Below are 19,802 nucleotides of genomic sequence, written 5' to 3'. Positions count from 1 at the left end.
AGACATGAATCAAAATCTCCCAGACAACACAAGAAGGATCTGCCACATCGGAGATGAAACACATCAGCCATTCCCCAAAACCCACTTCTCACAACCAGGTCACAGAATCAGTGTGCTGTTGATTCTCTGGGAACTTGGACTACTTGGGTCTCTGTACCTTGTGGAGTTCCAAACATGATGTTGACTGTACAGGAGCGGTGAATCTGGTGCTGCTGGGTGATGACAATGGCAAAGGGAGACCCTCCCCTGCTGACATCCTCCAGTGCTTGTGATAATGACACCTCTGTGTTGAGGAAGATCAGGTCCACAACCATGCCCAGGTCTCGTACCTTTCGCCCCACAGACTCAGCATAATCCCTGTAAGAACAAACAGGATCCGAGTGAGCACTCTCTAGCCACATCTCAATCTACATACTGCTGTACCTCAGCCTGCTGTCTTTCCTTTCCAGAACTTAGACTCTAGCTCACCTGGTGTTAGGCTTCTAATTTTAACTTGCCTATGGGCACACAAGGAAGTTGCCAGTAGAATAGTATTTTATCCCTATCTCATTTACTCGTTAATGCTGGCTATCACTGGGCATTGTTTCTATCTAGAAATCTTGTTGTTAGTCCTAAGATCTTGGGAGTTGAGCATTTTGTTCCCTGGTTCTTTACTTTTGGAAAACAAGCCTTATGGAGAATACCTCCCATTGAGTTTAGCTCAACAAACTGTTTCCAGAGGACTAGTCCACAAATTAACCACAGGGAGTTGTAAACAGGTCATGCTAGAAGAGCTGTGAGCCATTTCATTTGAGTTTCAAATATAAAGGAAGAGCTCACTTCACAAGGAAAGATTTGGTTCAGCTAAATACTCTGGACCATAAAATTAGCAGTTACGTATGAAGGACCCCAGAAAAAGTATCACCAGCTTCACTTCAATGCCCAAGTCATCAGTGCCACTCACTTAGAGGAACAAACTGAATCTTCACCTTCATCCTCATGCCATGTTCAAGATTCATGGGACAGACATTATTAGAGGAATGAAGGGCACTGAGCATGTGCAGACATGCTTCTTTTGCTGAAGTCTGTCTGCTCCATGTATGTTGTGTTGTTATTCCAAAGGGCAGCACTTGCCACGACAGCGTAAGTGTTATCAGCAGTGGATCACACTCCCCAACACTGGGCACCCTGTAGGGCCTACTGGAGTGCATCCTAGGAGCTTCCCAACTGACGCCACAGGATAACAGCATAGCTCCAGAGAACAAAATGCTCAGGTCCTCCAGACTTGCCGCTCCATCAGCCTCTGTAGGTCTCAGATGGATTTCCAGTGGTCTTTTGCTCTTTTAACCCCCAAGGCTGAGCTATTTCTCAGGGGTCAAACCTTCATGATTCTTCTCGTTATCTGCTGTCTACCCATAAGTGCCCATGACAATATCATGAGGATGTCACTAAGAAATCAGATACCACCACCTTTTACTAAGTTATCTTTCATAATTTTGCTAAGTTTTCAAACTTGATCTTCTCTTCTTGTTTATCTTCTGGAAGTGCCAAGCCATCTTTGATAGCTGACACATCTTCCCCTCAATACTCTTCAGTTACTGGACACAGTAACCACCAATGAGCTCAGTCACACAGATCACTTCTAGCCACTCTGGAGACAGACAGTAAGAGGGCTCCCTTCCCTGGGAGAAAGCAGATGTGTTTCTAGTTTTCTTCACTCTAGGCTTTAGAAGAAATCATCTTATCCCTAGAGCAGCCATGCTGTATCATATAAACTGTGAGAGCATATGAATGGGGTATCAAACTTTTTGTAGTTTCTCTTTATCCTCTACCAGTTTATTTATTACATTTAAAACATTTATTTTTATTTTATGTGTTTAAGTGCCTTGTCTGCATGTATGTCTGTGTACTATGTATCCGGTACCCCAGGAGGGCGCTGGATCCTCTGGGACTCTAATTAAGAGAGTTGTTGGTTGTCATGTGGGTGCTGGGATTTGAACCCTGGTCCTCTGAAAGAGCAGCCAGAAAGTGTACTGAACCTCTTTCTGAGCCACCTCTCCAGCCCTTTTTCTGTCATTTTAATGAATAAACAGTTCTAAGCATTTTTTAAACCAGTCTTTCTGACTGCTTTCTAAATATTGCTTTGATGCAATATTTCACAGGAAATATTTATGAGAGAGATCCTTGGAATCTACAATAGCTATGGTAAAATTCAGATTCTCAGGGGCTAACTTGTGGTTATACAGCCCAGTGCTCTTCCAATTGCTGGCAGAGTACCTAGGGAGCTCTCTACCAGCATCACAAAGACTTCTGTTCCCAAACAGGCTTTGCTCTGTCAAGTTCTTCTCCATCGTCCTCTTCTTTTTCTCATCACAATTCTTCCTTCCTTCTGCCTCTTCAATGGAACTCAGCATCTATCATGTCTTCAGCCTCATCCCCACTGACTATCACACAATTCGCCATGAAGTATAATGGGATAAGTAAGCAAAAAAAAAAAAAAAAAAAAAAAAAAAAAATCCACACAAACAAAAAACAAACAAAGAAACCAACCAAACAAACAAAAAACCCCACAAAACCCTGGGACCATTTCTTCACAACCTTCTTCATTCATCTTTCCTCTAAGCACTCAGGTTCAGTCAGTCCTGTTTCTGATGCAGTAGAACCTGTGCTCTATGACCCAGAGCTTCCCCATCAGTCCACCTTACCAACAGTCTAGGTTTAGCAGCCGTTATTGTTCAATATCATGTTTGGTGACTGAAACCATTTCTCAGCAGTCCGATACATAGAATAAAAACCAACACCAAACCAAACTGGGCAATCGTGAAGAACTGCACTAGCCTGCAGAGCATGGAAAATTTCATCCTAGACTTGGTGATAAAGCTAAGGTTTCTGATGAAGCTGGCCTTAGGTCAGACCTTGTTTAGTGGGAATGAGATTAATGTGTAGCTCTTTCCTAGGTTCTAGTTACCAGATCTGCCAAGTTTTTATTTCTGATTTTGTCCAGAGCATCTGATGAACTTATTTGAATAGATAGTATTAATCACCAATGATATTTACTGGGCAGTTTCTGCCTGGAAGGCAAAAATCTCAACTTCTTTTTCCTCCATCAGGAGGGTTTCCTTGGGTACACTGGCTGCACATAGTGCACAGGTTCTGTGGTGTAGTAATCCCAGGATTTCGAAGCATGTGTACAACCCAGAATAGGACTATATCATGTAGCCCATGTTAGCCCTGAACTTGAAGCAATGCTCCTAGCTCTACTCTGGAATGCTGAGACTATAGGCATGTCTCACTCTCAGCAGCTGATAGCTATCTTTTGATTCTCTAGTCTTATACCAACTGCTTTCTAAAATATTTCTCATCCCTTGGGGAGGCTGCATAGGAACACAACGGGAAGAAAGCCTGAGTTTTTATGCTAAAAATGGGTTTGGATTTCAGTTCCAGCACTTATTTGTGAAGTTGTGAAGCTGCAAGTCCTTTACCTCTTACCAAACTCAGCCTTTTTTCTAAAGCCAGGAAATCAGGAACATGACTTAATGCCTGTCATTGTCTTCATCTTGCCTCCAACTCAGCCCCCTGACCTTTTCCTGGCACAAGCCTCATTTATATACTTCTTCTGTCACCTTCCTCATTAGGCTGTATGAACTACAGGCAGATGGGACTAAGTGTCTATTACTACTGTAGTCCCGGTATCTAACCCCCCCCCCCCCCCGCTGAATGACACATATAATTATAGTGATGATAAAAATTTAGGTAAATTACCCAGGAGGTCGTTTGGGGTAAAACACTCAGGGGGGTCATATGGAGTAGGTGTTCAGAAAATGATGGCTATTTACTTATCTGTTATTGAGACAAAGCAAGGCAAACCAAAGCCTGCAAACTCTTGCCTGATGGCTGGTGTCTAACACAGATTTCCCTAGCACTGCACCTTTGAAAATATACTACATGGGGAAACAGAACACAGCTACAGCAAATGTATAAGCTGGACAGAGCGGAACAGTCCTGTGGACTTTGACTTGGCTAATACCTCAGCAAGGCCAGGCTCATTCCATTCAAAGTTGCCCCTTATGGAAGTGGAGGAGAGATATTACTTTTCTTGACCAGGATATACTCCCATTCTTACTCTTAATTCACATGTTTCTAAGGGCTAATATCATTTAAATCTATGGCATACACCCCATCTCTAGTAAATTACAATATTCTGGGCCCCTGTCCAAAGTGACAAAATCAGAGAGAGGAATTATAGTAAGCCAGCTTAGTCTCATGAAAAAAAAAGAAAAAAAAAAAATCTAAGACTTATGGAAGAATACTTGGAGGGAAGGCTGAAGAGATGGCTTAGCACTCTCAAGTGCTAGCTAAGTAAGCTGACAACCTAGCATGATGGGGGATGTCCTTCTGTATATGTTTCTCTTATTGGTTGATGAATAAAACACTGTTTGGCCAATAGCCAGTAGAGGGAAGAAGATAGACAGGACTAGAAGACAAGGGGAATTCTGGGAAAGGTAGGTAGAGAGGGCCTAGGAGAGATGTCATGTAGAGACTGGGAACATAGGACATCCCAGGTGTTCTCTGGTAAGATAAGACCATGTAGAAATACAGATAAGTAGTTATGGGTTAATAATTAAGACAGAGCTAGCCAATATGAAGCCCTAGCCATTGGCCAAGAGTTTAATAATTAATATAGCATCTGTGTGTTCATCTGGGGCTGAAGCAGCAGGAGCAGGAGGAACAATAAAACTCCAGCAACACTAGCAGATAATAGTAGTTCTAGGTTCAGCAAGAGGCCTTTTCTCTGAGGTGGGGTTTCTCTGTGTAGCCCTGGCTGTCCTGGAACTCACTCTGTAGACCAGGCTGGCCTTGAACGCATAGATCTACCTGCCTCTGCCGAGTATTGGGATTAAAGGTGTGCTAAGAGGTCCTTTCTTAAAAGAACAAGGCAGGGAGTAATAGAGGAAGGAGGGCCTATGCTGTCCTCTGGCTTTTGTAGCACGCGCGCGCACACACACACACACACACACACACACACACACACACACACACACACAGAGAGAGAATATGAACACATCAGAAAAGCAAAGCCTTGTCTTTAAGGAAGCATGGTCAAAAAGGCAAGAGAAGGAGAGTTGAGATAGCAATAGAGGGCATATCTTGCTGATAGCTGGGCCACGTTTGAACTTCCTAACACCTTGGGCTTAAGGCAGTTCATATTGGGTTTTCTGTCACTTAATGAAAAGAACTCTAGCTGAAGCTCAAGAAATAACAGAATAAAGTCAGTGAGCAGAGCGCTAAGCAAAACCCTCAATTTTTCTGACCCTTTTCCATCCTAGTGAGAAGCAAGCATGGATTCTTACTTAGTCTGTTTGTTGACCACAATAACAGAGCAATCCACAGGCCTCTCGGCATCAAAGCGCCGCTGGATTTCCTCAAAATACTGACGATAAAGCTCCTCTCTGCGACGTTCTTCACGTTTCAATCGCTCTGCAAGGCACCAGCAGGGAAAAGAGAAATAAGGGCTGCCCTTCCATAATGTACTTAAGACATCCTCAATTAATCCTCATGTATATCTCTCAAAATTAACCATTTTTACTTCTTTCTATTATCACATCCATTAAGATGAAACTATGGGCGATAGGCCATGGTCATTGTAATGCTTTATATGATCCTACTACTAAAAAGATCCCAAGAAAGGCTGTTAACCATTTATGTAAAAAATGTGGATCAGCCAATATACTCATGGCTGTATAACACCAGCACTTGGAAGACTGAGACAGGAAAACTGCTGAGGTCAAGGCCTGCCAAGCTTATACAATGAGCTGCAGGCAAGCATGGGCTACTTTGTTTTTTTAAAAAAAAAAAAAAAAAAAAAAAAAAAAAAAAAAGTTGGGCAACATGGTATACTCCAGGGAGGTGGAGGCAGGCCTGGGTTCTATCAGACTGTCTCAAAATCAAAAAAGAAGTAAACCAGCCATTGTCGACTTCTCTGAACACCTTACCCAACACTGGGCATTGTTATTCTTTTTCATGTCTGCCCACTTAGAAGTTATATTTCATTACTATTCCAATGTGATTTTTTTTTGTTGACTTCTTAAAAACAAACAAACCAAAGTGCAATTTTTATAATGCCCATTGCTAGTCAAATGGGCAAGAGTGACTACTCTAGAACACCGGTTACAAGGCTCCTCCCGTCTCTTAATTGGTCAGTAGGAAACAATAATAACATTTTTGATGACAAGAGTTGAGAAACCTAGGTTGTAAAAAGTAACACAGATGCTTGTCTCTACCTAAAAGAGAAGCTATTAGGTAAGAATGATAGGAGACATACAAAGCCCCACATTGTAAGTAAAGAGCCTTCAACTGCTATCATCTGCTCTTTCTCATTTCCTGTGGGATGACTAACCTACAGGATGGTGCTAATTTGCATTTAAACATCAACATTAACATTTGTGGATTGCCTCACTGGGTCACTAAGTCCTTTGTGTGGAAGTGGTAGTGTCCATGAATGACTCTTCCCCCAGGAATGGGAACACACTGCTAGGACTTCACCTTTTGCACGAGGACCTCGTCCATCAAAGCTATCTCTGTAGCGCTCGAAATAAGAGTCATCCTTTCTTCGGCAGTAGTCATCCATCCTCAGATAGCGGTCATAAGAGCCTTCTCTCCTGAAATGTTGGGGGCAATTTCTCAAGTTACAACTCTGCCCTATCTTACAAAAATCAGATGTAGAGACTACTTCAAAACCAACGATTCCTAAGGCAGTCACAGGACTTTGGGATACAGGTTTGTATGGGGACTTGTTTATTGTCTCTGGGGTTGTGACTTAAGTTATCTCATCTCACAAAATGATAGGAACTTGGGATGAAAAGTGATGGTATAAAGACAGCACTTGAGCTATTGGAGGAACCATTTCGTGCCTCCCTCATCTCTCTTCCCTGTACTTTAAAAAACTGTAGTAAGGGGACTGGAGAGAGGGCTCAGTGGTTAAAGAGCACTGGCTGCTTCTCCAGAGGTCCAAAATTCAATCCTCAGTAACCACATGGTGGCTCACAATCATCTACAGTGGGATCTGATGCCCTCTTCTGGCATAAAGTTATACATGCAGATAGAGCCCTCATACACATAAAACAAATCTTTTAAGAAACTGCAGTAAAATAGGTATTGATAATTTGCCATTTTAACTTTTATCTCGGCAGGGTCTCATGTGGCCTTGAACTTGCTCTACAGCAGAGGCTGGTTTTGAACTTCCTTACCTCATTTTCCTGTGCTGGTATCACAGTTGTCCATCACCATAATGGGCATTAAACCATCTAAGTGAATACTTCATCGGCACTACAATCCCAACCAATGCCATGTAGCTGTTACTGTTATCCATTTCGAATTGTTGGACAACCTCAAACAGAATTCTACATCATTTGCCCACTTTCCTCAGCCCCAACAATCCCTATTTCCTGTCTTTATGGATCTGTCTATTCCAAGGACTTCAAATGAGTGGAATCATGCTTTTCTGTCTGACTTATTTCACTTGGCATGATGTTCGCAGTGTCCACCTGTGCTTTAACATTACCCAGCATTTCACTGTGTTTTATGACTGAGTATCACTCCACTATATGACATAGATATCTAACAATGATGGATATTTAGGTTGTTTTTGCCTGTGGTCTATGCAGATTGGATAATGCTGCTGTGTGCACTCACACATGATTGTCTGAACCCTCCTCTGCTCTTTAACTTGGTGTGTGTGGTGTCTGTCCTGAGTGTGTGGAGGCCACAGGGACCACTTCTCTCCATCACTTCAGTGCTGGTGCTATTGGTGCACACACGTTTGGCTTGTTTGTGGGTGCCGGGGATGGAACTAAGGTCTTCATGTCTGTGGAGCAGATACTTCATTCACTATCCAAGCCATTTCCTAGCCCTCGTTCTTGAATCCTGAACCACTTTTCATGGTGGTTTGAACTGGTCTTCCTGCTTCATCTTCCTATGCTGGATCACAGGTGTACACCGCCACACCTGGCCATTAAATCATCTAACTGTATACCACTATTCATATCTTGCTAATAATTATTTTCTGCATCTTTCCCAAAAGTCATTAAATGCATCCTAGCAGGTGTGAAGGGGTTCTCATTGTGGCTCCCATCTGCACCTGCCTGATGACTCATGATGTGGACCAACTTTCATGCATCTGCTGCCTACCTGCAAATTTCCCCATGTTCTGCAGGCCAACCTAATTTATACTCTACCTCTGCTTTCGTTTGTACAATACTGTCTTTCAGAACACAGACAGCTTCAGATGCTTGTCAGTTTTGTTTTTTGAGACAAGATTTTTCTGTGTAGCCCTGGCTGTCCTGGAATTCAGTTTGTAGAGTAGGCTTGCCTCCACCTCCCAAGTACTGGGATTAAAGGCGTGTGCACCATGCCTGGCTCTAGAAGCTTTTAATAAGCACAATTCATCAATCATTCAAACATTCAGCAAACTTACTGTGCGCTACTTGATAGGAACGTTTAAGGTTACTTTATATAGCGTTTTTGATGTGTCCCCAAACACACCTAAGAAAAGTTGCTAACAAAAAGGTAGATGGGCAAGTTCTGGACATACCTGTACAGAGGGTCTCGGGAGTCTCTTATGTCTCTGTATCTGTCATATACAGGGTCTCGATGATCTCGAAAATCTCTAGAGTCTCTTAGGTCCCGAAGGTCCCGAAAATCTCTCAGGTCACGAGCATCCCGTATGCTTCTGCTATCTCTGTGATCTCGAATGTCCCGGCTGTCTCTGTGGTCCCGCAACTCCCGAGGGTCTCGAATGTCTCTGCTATCCCGGGCATCCCGGCCATTTCTACCATCCCTGGGTTCTCGCCTTGGACTTCCTCGAATTGGAGAGCGATCACGCCTTGTATCTCGACTATCTCCAAAGCCATATGGATCCCTGTGGGAGTTAGCAAAAACATGCTAAGACAAAGAAACTTTAGGCGGCCAACCCTTCAGCTCTTTACAGAATGCCACCTCCCTCCAAGTATTTTTCTCTGAAATACAACACATACAGTGAGAACATAACTAAAAGTTTTAGGACAGTCCACCCATCTTGTTATCAATAAGTCCTAGAAGGTTCCAGAACCTCTAAAGATTATAGCATTAAAGGAAGTATGCACGAACAAAAGCCAAAAGTTGTGGCTGGAGTAGTGGTAGTCATCAGGCTTCAGGTATTACCCAGTGCTTCTTATACATGCCATGTACTCTTCAGTCACAACAGGTTTTCAGAGTGACAGCACTTTTCCCTAAAGTCTATTTTCTTCCATAACCAGTATCTGGAAAAGACTTTATGGGTCAGAACTATGGGGCACAGTAAGGGCCAATGTTCATAAAGGAAAAGGCAACTTGTCAGCTCTTTCTGGGTGAAGGTGCCACCACCCTTCAAGTCTTTCAAACACAGCACTTCAACAGTGAGAACAGGACTAGAATTTTAAGGACAGTTACCCCATCTCTGCCACCATGCTCAAACACAATCTCATACAAAGTATCAGAGGAATCATTTTTAAAGTATACAAAATCAGTTGAAATATCTAGTACAGACATTCAAGTCGCAGGGAAAAAGCAAACGGTCTGGTATGTCAAGTTAATAGTTCTAAAACAATCCGCTCTTGTACTGCTACAGGTAGTCTCTTCCAATCTAAGGGCTTTTTACTACTTCCTCCTTGTTTACTGGCTCAACTTGAGTTGCTTTTATGACTTAATCCACAAACATACATGTCTGCATACTTTTGTTCATATGCTTTCTCTACTTCTTAGATGAATCAAAGTACCACCAACCATCACAGGCAAGCCCACACACCATTTCCCAGCCACTTCCTCCTATCTATCTTCCCAGTAGCTTTCTCGAGGCTAAAGCCTCCATATCTGTGACTCACCTTCATCGGGCACTTATCTTTGTACAATGTCTTATGTCTGACCCACTTGCAGGATAACCTCCTTCATAAAGCCTACCCTAAACTTTTCATCTTCCACAACAAACAGGTTCCTCCCCCAGATTTCCACCTTAGTAAAGGACACATCTGTCAGTCACTCACCCAGAAAGCTGGATGTCATCATGCTCTGAGCTATATGTCTAAATCACATTAGTTTCCTTGTCTGAAAACTTGACATCAATTCTGTCCACTTTACCTTCCCTGGTACCACCAAATGCAACCTCTTCACCTTGCCCCTAAAACAGTAAGAACCTTCTAGAGCCCTTCTTTAGGCTCTTACCTTTTCTCATGTTTGTCCAGAAAGGTCACTCTTGAGGGAACATTTGTGTAGTAAAACCCTTCAGTAATTTCCCACAGTATCGAAATTCAATATAAAATCTTCACCAAGGGTAGGAAGGGCCTGAATGATCTTGGGCCCTAACTTCTCCAACCCTACTGCACTTTCTCAAGAGTTTACCACTTTCTTGCCACATGGGCCTTTCATCTACAACCAGCCTAGATCTTTCTTGATCCTCTAGTGCAGCAGGAATGGACCCATATTTCTTTTCAATGTTTCAGTATAGAAATATCCCCTACTCACTGATTCTCTTAAGTTTATTTTTTGATATTTGAGATAGGGTCTCATAGCCTAAGACTCATGATCCTCCTGTCTCCCACAGGGTGCTGGGATTACAGATGTGTATGCCATCACACCTGGCTTGACTCTGTTAAGAGTTTTGCCAGGTGTGGCTGTGTGTGTCTGAAACTCCAGCACTCAGGAGGTTAAGGCATAGGGTTGCCATGACTTTGGGCTACTCTAGTACAGACAAGTAGTGAGATCATGACTCAGTAAGGAGGGAAAAATTACTTTCTGCCCCTAAAATTTCAAGGTTATAATTTTTTGGGTGGCAATAGGGACTAAACTTAAGGTATCACATGTTAAAAGTGGGGGCTCTACCATTGAGCTGCATCCCATCCCAACTACTCTGATCCTTCATATCATTTAGTATGAATTTACAGTCTATATTCATTTAGTGCACCTTCCCTAGTAGACTGCAAAATCTACAGGGATAAAGATGTCATCTGACTCTGCCCTAAAACCATACCACACAAAACTATGTTGGGAGGAACGTGTTCCTACACATACTTTTACTACAGTTAGCAAACTGTACTGAGGTAACATAAACACAGTGCACAACATTTTAATCAACAATGGACCACATGCACAATGGTATTCCTTTAAGACTATCACAGAGCAGCAGTCTGCAGGTAAATGTACTTTGTATTATTTACAAAACAACAAAGAAATTGTCCAGCGGCAGCTTCTAGGAACACAGCCTTTTCTTAGGCAGTGAATAGCAGTATATCTGTTCACATGATCCTCTACCAACAGAAAGCTGTCTTCAAGGCTGTGGCTCTAGGATATTAATTAGCAGGGAGTTCAGGAAATGTTTAATAAATTGAACTATATTACTGAACTGTAAGCCTCTCAAGACCAGGAACCACATTCTGCTGAAATTCTAGCATTCTTCACCACTGTACATACTAGGCATTTATCACAATGCCAATGGCTTTGAATACAGCCTTGGTTTCCCTTCATCCTCATAGCTACAGTAAAAACAAATTAAATGCAGTTTTGTTTTCTACATATTATTGGGGAGGGAGAGAGGATGAGGGACTTGTTGGGTTGTTTAGGCTGGTCTTAAACTCTAGGTTCAAGAGAGCTCTCCACCTCGGTTTCCAGAACAGCTGTGACTATTCTGGTCCTCTATTTTAAGCCTCATCAGTACTCTTTGATTGGGGACACTGTCTTAAAGTAGCCAGGTGTTTACCAGAATCAAGTGCAGACTAACCAAACTGCCCAAGCTCCCCTACTGTAATCACAGAACCCTCCTGCTATGTGGGACATCTGCTGCAGTGAAAAAAGTGGGCAAATAGTCAGGAAACGACAGGAAGTGACAAATACAAAGTATTTTTAGATTATTAATGATTGGCAGATAAACCTGCCTTGGGGAGCAATTAGAAGTAATCATTAGAGTCAGAATCAGATTTCAAGTGTACTTGGCAATTAGGGCTGAAACATCATGAGCCTGATCGACCATAGACCCACGAAGGCCTTGGGCTGAGAGAATGAGGATTAAAACCCCATGTTTAACAGCATGTTATCTGCTGCCTTATGACAATTATGAATGAAATAGCTGGTTCTTGTCATTACTGTTTTTATTTTTGAGGTGCTCCTACCTGCTGCTACCAATCTACATCTCTAACCCAGTCTTCTTTCTTTCCATTCCATTGAAACATCTTACCTGGTAGTTTACCTTTGCAGGTTGGCCACTACAACCCTGTTCTCACAGCCTGGGTCCATACTTCTTGCATGGCACAACATTCCTCCCCTTTCCCTCAAAGACTCTGAAGTCCATGTGCAACAAAGCTAGTAATTCTCTTCTGGACAGAAATGTAGAAGGGGCAATATTCCCAAAGGGGAATGGATGGAAGCAAAGCAGTAATGGCGCTGAGGGCAGTAAAGACAGTAATTCTCTAAAACAAAAGGCAAACATTTCTCTCCTCCAGAGGGAATATAGTAAACCACTGTTGTTGCAGACACACACACACAAACAAAACAAAACAATAAAACCCAGTTAGGGTCACTCTGGTACCCAAACAACAATATTCTCAGAGCAATGGCACTCCTGTTTCTGACCCCCACCATCTTCAAAACAAAAACACAGTTAACAAAAGGTAGTACTGTGTCCAGCTTCCAGAGCCAGGAGAGGACAAAACTTGACCTCAGATAATAAGTAGGTTATAAGCAAGTTTCTAGAGCACAAAAAGTTCACAGGATCACTGCTGGGCATCAGAGGTATTTTTCAAAGGGAAGCCAAAACAGCACACTAGAGACCTCGCAGAGGAACAGAACCCAGCCGTTAGGCAGCAGCACCAGAGGCCACAGAGGGGAGGCACTTTGTCAACATACAGTTTTGCTCCATGTTCATGATCTATTCAGGGGGCAAGGGAAGGGGAGGCAAATGATCTGTTTTAAGAGACAACCAAATCACTGGGAAACATTCTAGAGATGAGGCAGGGATGGGTGAGGGGAAACCATGGCTCAATAGCAAGTGACATGCTTCTGGTTGACAGGCTTCCCTCGCTGGGAACTAAAGGAGTTTGGAAGGCACTAAGCAAACAGAAGAACTGACAGATGGTGGCTTAAAAGGCCAAGTCAGACTTGAGCTGAGTTTTGTTGTTTTCGCTTTTTTTTCCAGCAAGCTTGAAACATCGGATCCAGGACAGCATTCTTGGCTGTGGTTGTATGGGAGATTCAGGAGATAGGCCCCGTCTTCTTTCTTTTCTGTCAGTGAGTCCTTCCTTTCTTCCTGTGTCCACTGCAGTATTGGGAGCATCAGCCTTCATTTGGCTCCGAGAAAAATCCTTCATCAGCTCTTCAAATTTCCATCATAGATCCTGCCCACAAACACCATTATCTAAATGACTAGAAGTGGTGTGGCGTTGACCCTCCACCATGATAGTCCCCGGTAGTGAGAAACAAGGGACTTGTAGAACTCTATCATCAAATACATGTAGGAAACAGGGTACAATGAGATGCACACTTCACAGATTCAAATTCTTTAGGTGCTCAAGCTTCTCTCCAGGAAGCACTCTAGCTCCTACGTTGAGAGAAGTGACACCTCTTGAGAGCTGATGACTTTCTTGAAGAGGTAAATCACAGCCAAGAGTCTTCTACTGTGTTGCCATTCAAAGTTGGGGCATTTTCATACAAGAGGAACAAGCAATTACAGAAGAAGTTATGGTCATATGGACAAGGTGGAAACACCCAGGTCATACAGAAAATTTGTTCAGAGCCAGGTTACTTCTGATGAGCTAATTAATGCCCAGTGGCTTTCACCAGAGAGATAAACACCCTTTACCAATGTAAGGGAGAAAATCCCCTGAAAAGCTCTGGTGTGGAGAAAGTAATTCTACTGTTCTTTAGGTAATATGGGAAAGTTTGGGAAATAGTATCTGAGGCCAAATTGGCATAGGGATGTGCTGCAAAATTTGGTTTTCAAGGACTGAAAATGGCAACTTTGAAAATCTTGGGTTCTAACTCAGTCACGGAAAGCAAACCGATGCCTGTTTACCAGCTACAGACAACTTTTGTAAGTATGCAATGCACTAAAATAATCTAAGGAAGCAGCCCAAGGACGGTATAATAAAGATCCAGGCTGAAATGTGATCCTGGGTAGGAATCCCTCAGGCAGATTCTAAGCTTGGCCAGGCCAACAGTGTCAGAATTTTTCTTGACAGCTGGAGTCATTAGGGAGGCACATTAGTGAACAGAGCAAGCCCAGCAGAACTGTGTTTACAGAGATACCTAAAGAGGTGATAATCCTGGGAAAACTCCTGAAGATACATGGGTCTTTTTACACTCAAGGTGAAAGTCCAGCAAAACAAGTGTTACGAAGGCCTTGCCAGCATATCTAAAAACATTTTTTTGGTTTTGTTTTAAAGCAGACAGAATGAAGACATAATGGAGTATTTTTAAGGAAATGCTGGCTGTCGGTTCAGTGTCAGGTCTTACTCAAGAACAGTGCAACCCTGTGCTAGGGCACACAGAGGGATTAGGGCTGCTCAATGAAGGAGTTCAACACTGACACTGGAATTTCCTCAAGGTTTTGACTGGATACATGCACCCAACGGATTGATAGTTTAGAAGTCACTGTCCTTCTGGATTAATTTGCTCTGCCCTACCTATTCTAGTATCCCACTGCTGTTCTGGTGTGTTCAGAAAATGAAGCATGGGTAGGGCAGTGACCAAAGCAGCACCGCTTTACTTTAGTAAGTTTACTTTGTCTTGATCTACTTTTGTTTTTTTTAAAAGGTAAAAACTTGGGCTTCTTTTGTTGAGGTTTTCAGTGGTGTTGATAACAAATTTTACCAAATGTGAACATCCTGGTTTCCTCTGAAATAAATAATCATAGCCACACAAAACATCATTGTGCTAAATAACACACCAAGGAACCCAGTCATAGATCCCAAGAAAATCTGGTAATCAAATGACACTAGCCTAGCAATCCCTCTATTGTGAACAAAGCAGGAAGCCACATCCTCTACAGTCAAATAATCTGATTGGAGCTTAGTTCTGAGGTATATCAAGGTGTCAGCATGTTTGATTGTCTGGAGTGGAGATCATCTGGAAGAGTTCTCTCTAATGCTGTTTATGATTGATTGCTTGTGGGAAGCTATTATTAAAAGAAAAAAATTATTCCTTCTTGGGGTGGTTTGAATAAGAATGGCCCCTCATTTGAATAAGAATGGAATATATATTAGAATGCTTAGTTACTAAGAAGTAGTAACATATATTTGAAAGGATCAGGAGTATTAAGAGATGTGGCCTTGTTGGAGGACGTGTGTTACTGGGGGGCTTTGAGGTTTCAAAAGCCCATGCCATGCCCAGTCTTACAGACTATGAGCAAGGATGTAACTTTAGTGCCATGTGTGCTGTGCTGCCTGTCCTAATGACAATGTACTAAGCCTCTGAATATGTGAGACAGACCCCAATCAAATGCTTTCTTTTCCAAGAGTTGTCCTAGTCATCATGTCTCTTCACAGTAACAGAAGAAAGACTAAGACACTGTCCTTGTAGAGGACATTGTGGAGCAGCACTGTAGGATGGGATGAAATTAATCTCTATAATTTAGTGTCCTGGCAATGGCTACACTGGATTCCAAACAGGTGAGCTGATTTTTTCAAAACTGCAATGTTGATATTTATGATCAACTAGAAATGTGAGAAGCACCTGGCTAAACATCATTAGGATGATACAAAATGCCTTTTAATTAATAACAGAAACAATAGTGACTGTTCTATGAACTGTGGGTGTACTTTCCTTATTTTGCTTCCAGTCTGTAAAAACATAACTGCTTCTATCCAGAATCACAAGCATCACAGGGAGAGAATTTTTCTAGTAGAGTCAATATCTTCATAGTTATACATTCCATACTTACTTAATCCACTTACTTGAGAAAAATACACACTAGAGCTCTCTGGAAATTACACACATCATATCTTCTCTTTCAAGTCACTGGCAATTACAACTTCAACCCAAAACCTCATAATTGTGACCATGAGATACAAACTCTTGGATACCTGACTCCATGTTTATTATTGAGGCATTGAGTAACAATGGAGATGGGATTGCCCTAACTCTACATCACAGTTAGATGCAGCCTGACGGAAGAAGACATTACATGGAAATTTTTTAAGTTTTAAGGATTTGTGTCCTCTAGGTTACTTACACATACCTGTAAATCAACCAACACAGTATTTAGCTGAAAGTGTGTGTGTGTGTGTGTGTGTGTGTGTGTATATATATATATATATATATATTTTTTTTTTTTTTTTTTTTTTTTTTGGAGACAAGCTCTAATGTATCCCAGGCTAGTAATGAACTTACTATGTAGCCGATGATGACCTTGAACTCCTTTTGCCTCTATTTCTCATGTGCTGGGATTATGACATGCACCACCATATAGCGTGTATGTGGTGCTGGGGATCGAACCCAGAGTTTAGTACACAATAGGCAAGCCTTCTACCAACTGAGCTATACTTGCAGCCTGTCACAGGCATTAAAGGTTAAAAAGAAAAAAGATATATCTTCTTGTATAGTGAAACCAACAGCTAGGACATCCATGTGACAGCTGTGGTGTAGCTACAGTTGCGGTGTTGAATTCAACTCCTCTGTACATTAGGGTTCTGTTTGAAGAACTAAGTTTAGTTCATGTAGGGAATGTAGTTTGGTTTAAAAATTACATTTACAGCTTGGTGGTGGTGGTGGCAGCGCATGCCTTCAATTCCAGCACACAGGAGGTAGAGACAGGTGGATCTCTGTGAGTTTGAGGCCAACCTGGTCTACAAAGCTAGTTCCAGGACAGCTAGTGTTATTCAGAGAAACCCTGTCTCAAAAAACAAAAACAAAACAAAATTTACATTTACTCTTCTCTGTATAGGGGGTGCTACGGCGCACACATGTGGAAGTTAAAGGAGATTTATGGGAGTCAGTTCTCTCCTTCTACTATGTTGGTCCTAGGGATCCAACTCAAGCTGCCAGGTTGGTGTCAAAGACCTGTTCCCTCTGAGACATTTTACTGGCCTAGAATATGATTTATTATAGGTTGTGGCATTTTACCTAGGAGCAAAGGCAAAATTCACAGTACATGTGAGTTTTCAAGAGACATCAGACATGAACTACACTGCGTTGATTTGCATCTACACAGAATTGCACACGAATGCATCCCACTTGTGAGTTGCTATGGGACCACGAAGTGTGTACACAATTCTCAACAGAACACTAGTAAAGTTTTTCCTTTGTATCTTGAGAGTAAACACCAAGGATAAGACTTTTTTGTCTATGCAGGAAGGAAGATCATACTGGGAAAATGCCCTGTATGTTCAGAAAAGCTCAGAAAAAGGAAGACTTTTGAGAAGTGAGTGTTTTGCCCTTTTTATTTCCCCTCAAACAAGTAACCCAGACATGCGAGCACACGGGATCTGCAGCACAGGCACAGCAGCAATCTCCCAAACAGCTCTTTCTGCAAACCTGGGTTAACATCTGGAGCGGCAGCAATCTGCAGTGAAGAGTCAAATCTCTGCTGCCTGCTGCAGTGCAGTATGGCAGGCACACACCAACACGACCCTGGGGCCCTCTTCCTGCTCTGAAGGCTCCCAATGACACGTGAGCTGGGAAAAGATAGAGGTTTATCCTCTTCCAATTGCCTGCAATTCATGCTGCAAGCTGAACTTGCTGGTTTTGTCACCGAAAACACAAAGCTTCCTCTGTATCTCGTGAAGTATGATTTAAAAAGTAGGAAGGCCCTTCACACAAGGTTCTTGTTTGCTTGAGCGGTTCTGATTTGTTGGGGGGGAAGAAAAGACCCTTCATGTGTGAAGTTGGGCTTAACTCCCCAAAGCCCAACTCTCCCAGGGTAACTCACTGCTTCAGGGTACTTTACCTTCGTGTGGGGCTGGGTCTTGATGGAGCCGTATTCATATTTCTTCTTTCCGCTGCCTTATTAATATCTGAAAAGAATAATCAACCCATCTGTTCAATGCTACGGAATAAAAACAAGATCATCAGCACATTTTAAATGAAAGCAATAACCAAAAAGAAAGAAAGAAAGAAAAAGAAAAGGAAGGAAAAAGGAAAACAAAACAAAACAAAGAAAACATTGGCAACCAGCTGGTAAAAGGAAATCCATTCAAGAGACTTACTGGTACTCAGGCAGTTTTTTATTATTAAGTTAAGGGTGTATAGTGTCACAACATAGGTTGAAAGATGACCCTCTATTTTGTACCTAAAACATAATTTGTATAAATTTAATTATGTCAATATTTCAATACCCTGCCAAATGTTAAACTTAACATTGCCCTGCTCAAAGGGAGGCAAAGGTGGTTGTCAGTTGGATATCTGTGTCTGTGTGTCTGTGTGTGGGGGGGAAGAAAAGGTAAATAATTATATTTTATATTATAAAGAAGCTAGAATTAAGTCTTAAAGCATCACTATTCAGTGAAGCATAGCCCTTTAATGTATTTTGGGTTGCTTTCCATTGGATGGAAATCTTCCAGAATGAGATGTGGGAGAGAAACTTTGATTTTAAAATCAAAGAATATAATTTATTCACATCTATAAGCTAAGGTAAGCATGAACATTTTGTACATGGGTTGTGAGAAACCATTCCTAGCCAACTGTCATTTAGAGAGGGCAGCATGTGCCACAGGTTAAATAAGGGAGGGCACCAGTGTCTTTAAAAGCTTAGAGAAAGGCTGATGAACACAGTTAAAAATCTGTTTTGTTAAAATACCACCTTTTAAGAGGTAATCGAGTACTCAAGGAAACATCAATCTGATTCAAAATTAACACCTGATCTTCTCAGGAAACAAATGAATGGATTAGACTTTCCACACTTGACAAATGAAACACACTGCCTCCTACTGCCGTGCAGCTTTATCCCTCTTGTTCCATTTAAGCATCACAGCTAATGACTCAAATGGTATTAAACACTCAGATAATAGAATGCTTAAAACAATAATTATGCATTAAAAAAAAGCCCAAGCAGCTTCCAATCATGTGCAAACCCACAGCAATATGAAAACCTTCAAACGGTCCAGTATAGACTTCACTCACCCTGTAAGCTGCCCATTTTTACGTTCTCATACAAGTGAGGAAGACTTGTAACTCCACTTAAGTCAGAAGTCTCTACATAAAGGCCTGGAGGATGTTTCTGAGAAAACTGAAGAGAACATGAATCTACATAGCCAGAGAAACTTACTCTGCCCAAATCATTCCTTACCTTCTGAATTACAAAGACACAGAATATAATCTCTATTTAAAGTCAGGATATATTTTCTAATTAAGACCTGACTTGAAATAGCTGCCAGAGGTTTGATACGGCAGGAGCTTCTATAATTTACAGTTAAGTTCACAAATATCCAAATCATACATTATGTAAAGACAGGCATCACAGTGAATGATTAACTGCACGTGTGAGGCAAGACAATTTTTGGGTGTCGGTTTTTTCCAGGGATCAAGTTCAGGTTGTAGGCTTGGCAAGCAGGTATCTACCCATGGAGCATCTCTCTGGTTCCTTTATTTATTTATTTTTTAATGTATGATTGTGAAGAACAAGTTCAGCTGCAAGGGCTTACATCATTAACCTAGCCTGATTTTTACACATTTCAAGTACAGAACAGACAGGATTTGGAGTAAATAGAAAACCTCTACTACTTACATAGTTCTCATAGTATCACCGGGACACACCTAGTATGTGCATACAAATGGTGCTATTTATTTGTAGCACAAGTAGCTTTGAATTCAAGGTCTTCCTGCTGGATAGA

The 19,802-nt window shown here is 41.8% G+C and overlaps 1 protein-coding gene across 2 annotated transcripts in view; it reads right to left on the bottom strand.

Moving 5' to 3' along the window:
• Ncoa5 (nuclear receptor coactivator 5) overlaps nt 1–19,802 on the bottom strand; it is a 34,589-nt gene that overhangs the window by 3,553 nt on the left and 11,234 nt on the right. For both annotated transcript variants that reach the window (XM_051186360.1, XM_051186367.1), the window contains exons 2-6: nt 17,921–17,987; nt 8,570–8,896; nt 6,523–6,638; nt 5,331–5,457; nt 158–357 (exon numbers count right to left, since the gene is read on the bottom strand). In XM_051186360.1, coding sequence (XP_051042317.1) covers nt 158–357; nt 5,331–5,457; nt 6,523–6,638; nt 8,570–8,896; nt 17,921–17,958 — 808 coding nt within the window. In that variant the 5' untranslated portion in view covers nt 17,959–17,987. The remainder of the gene's footprint in view (nt 1–157; nt 358–5,330; nt 5,458–6,522; nt 6,639–8,569; nt 8,897–17,920; nt 17,988–19,802) is intronic.

Source organism: Phodopus roborovskii, unplaced genomic scaffold (genome assembly GCF_943737965.1).
Source record: "Phodopus roborovskii unplaced genomic scaffold, PHOROB, whole genome shotgun sequence".
NCBI classification, from domain to species: domain Eukaryota; kingdom Metazoa; phylum Chordata; class Mammalia; order Rodentia; family Cricetidae; genus Phodopus; species Phodopus roborovskii.
Note: the sequence above shows the minus strand (reverse complement) of the source record. Positions and strands in the feature narration are given on the sequence as shown.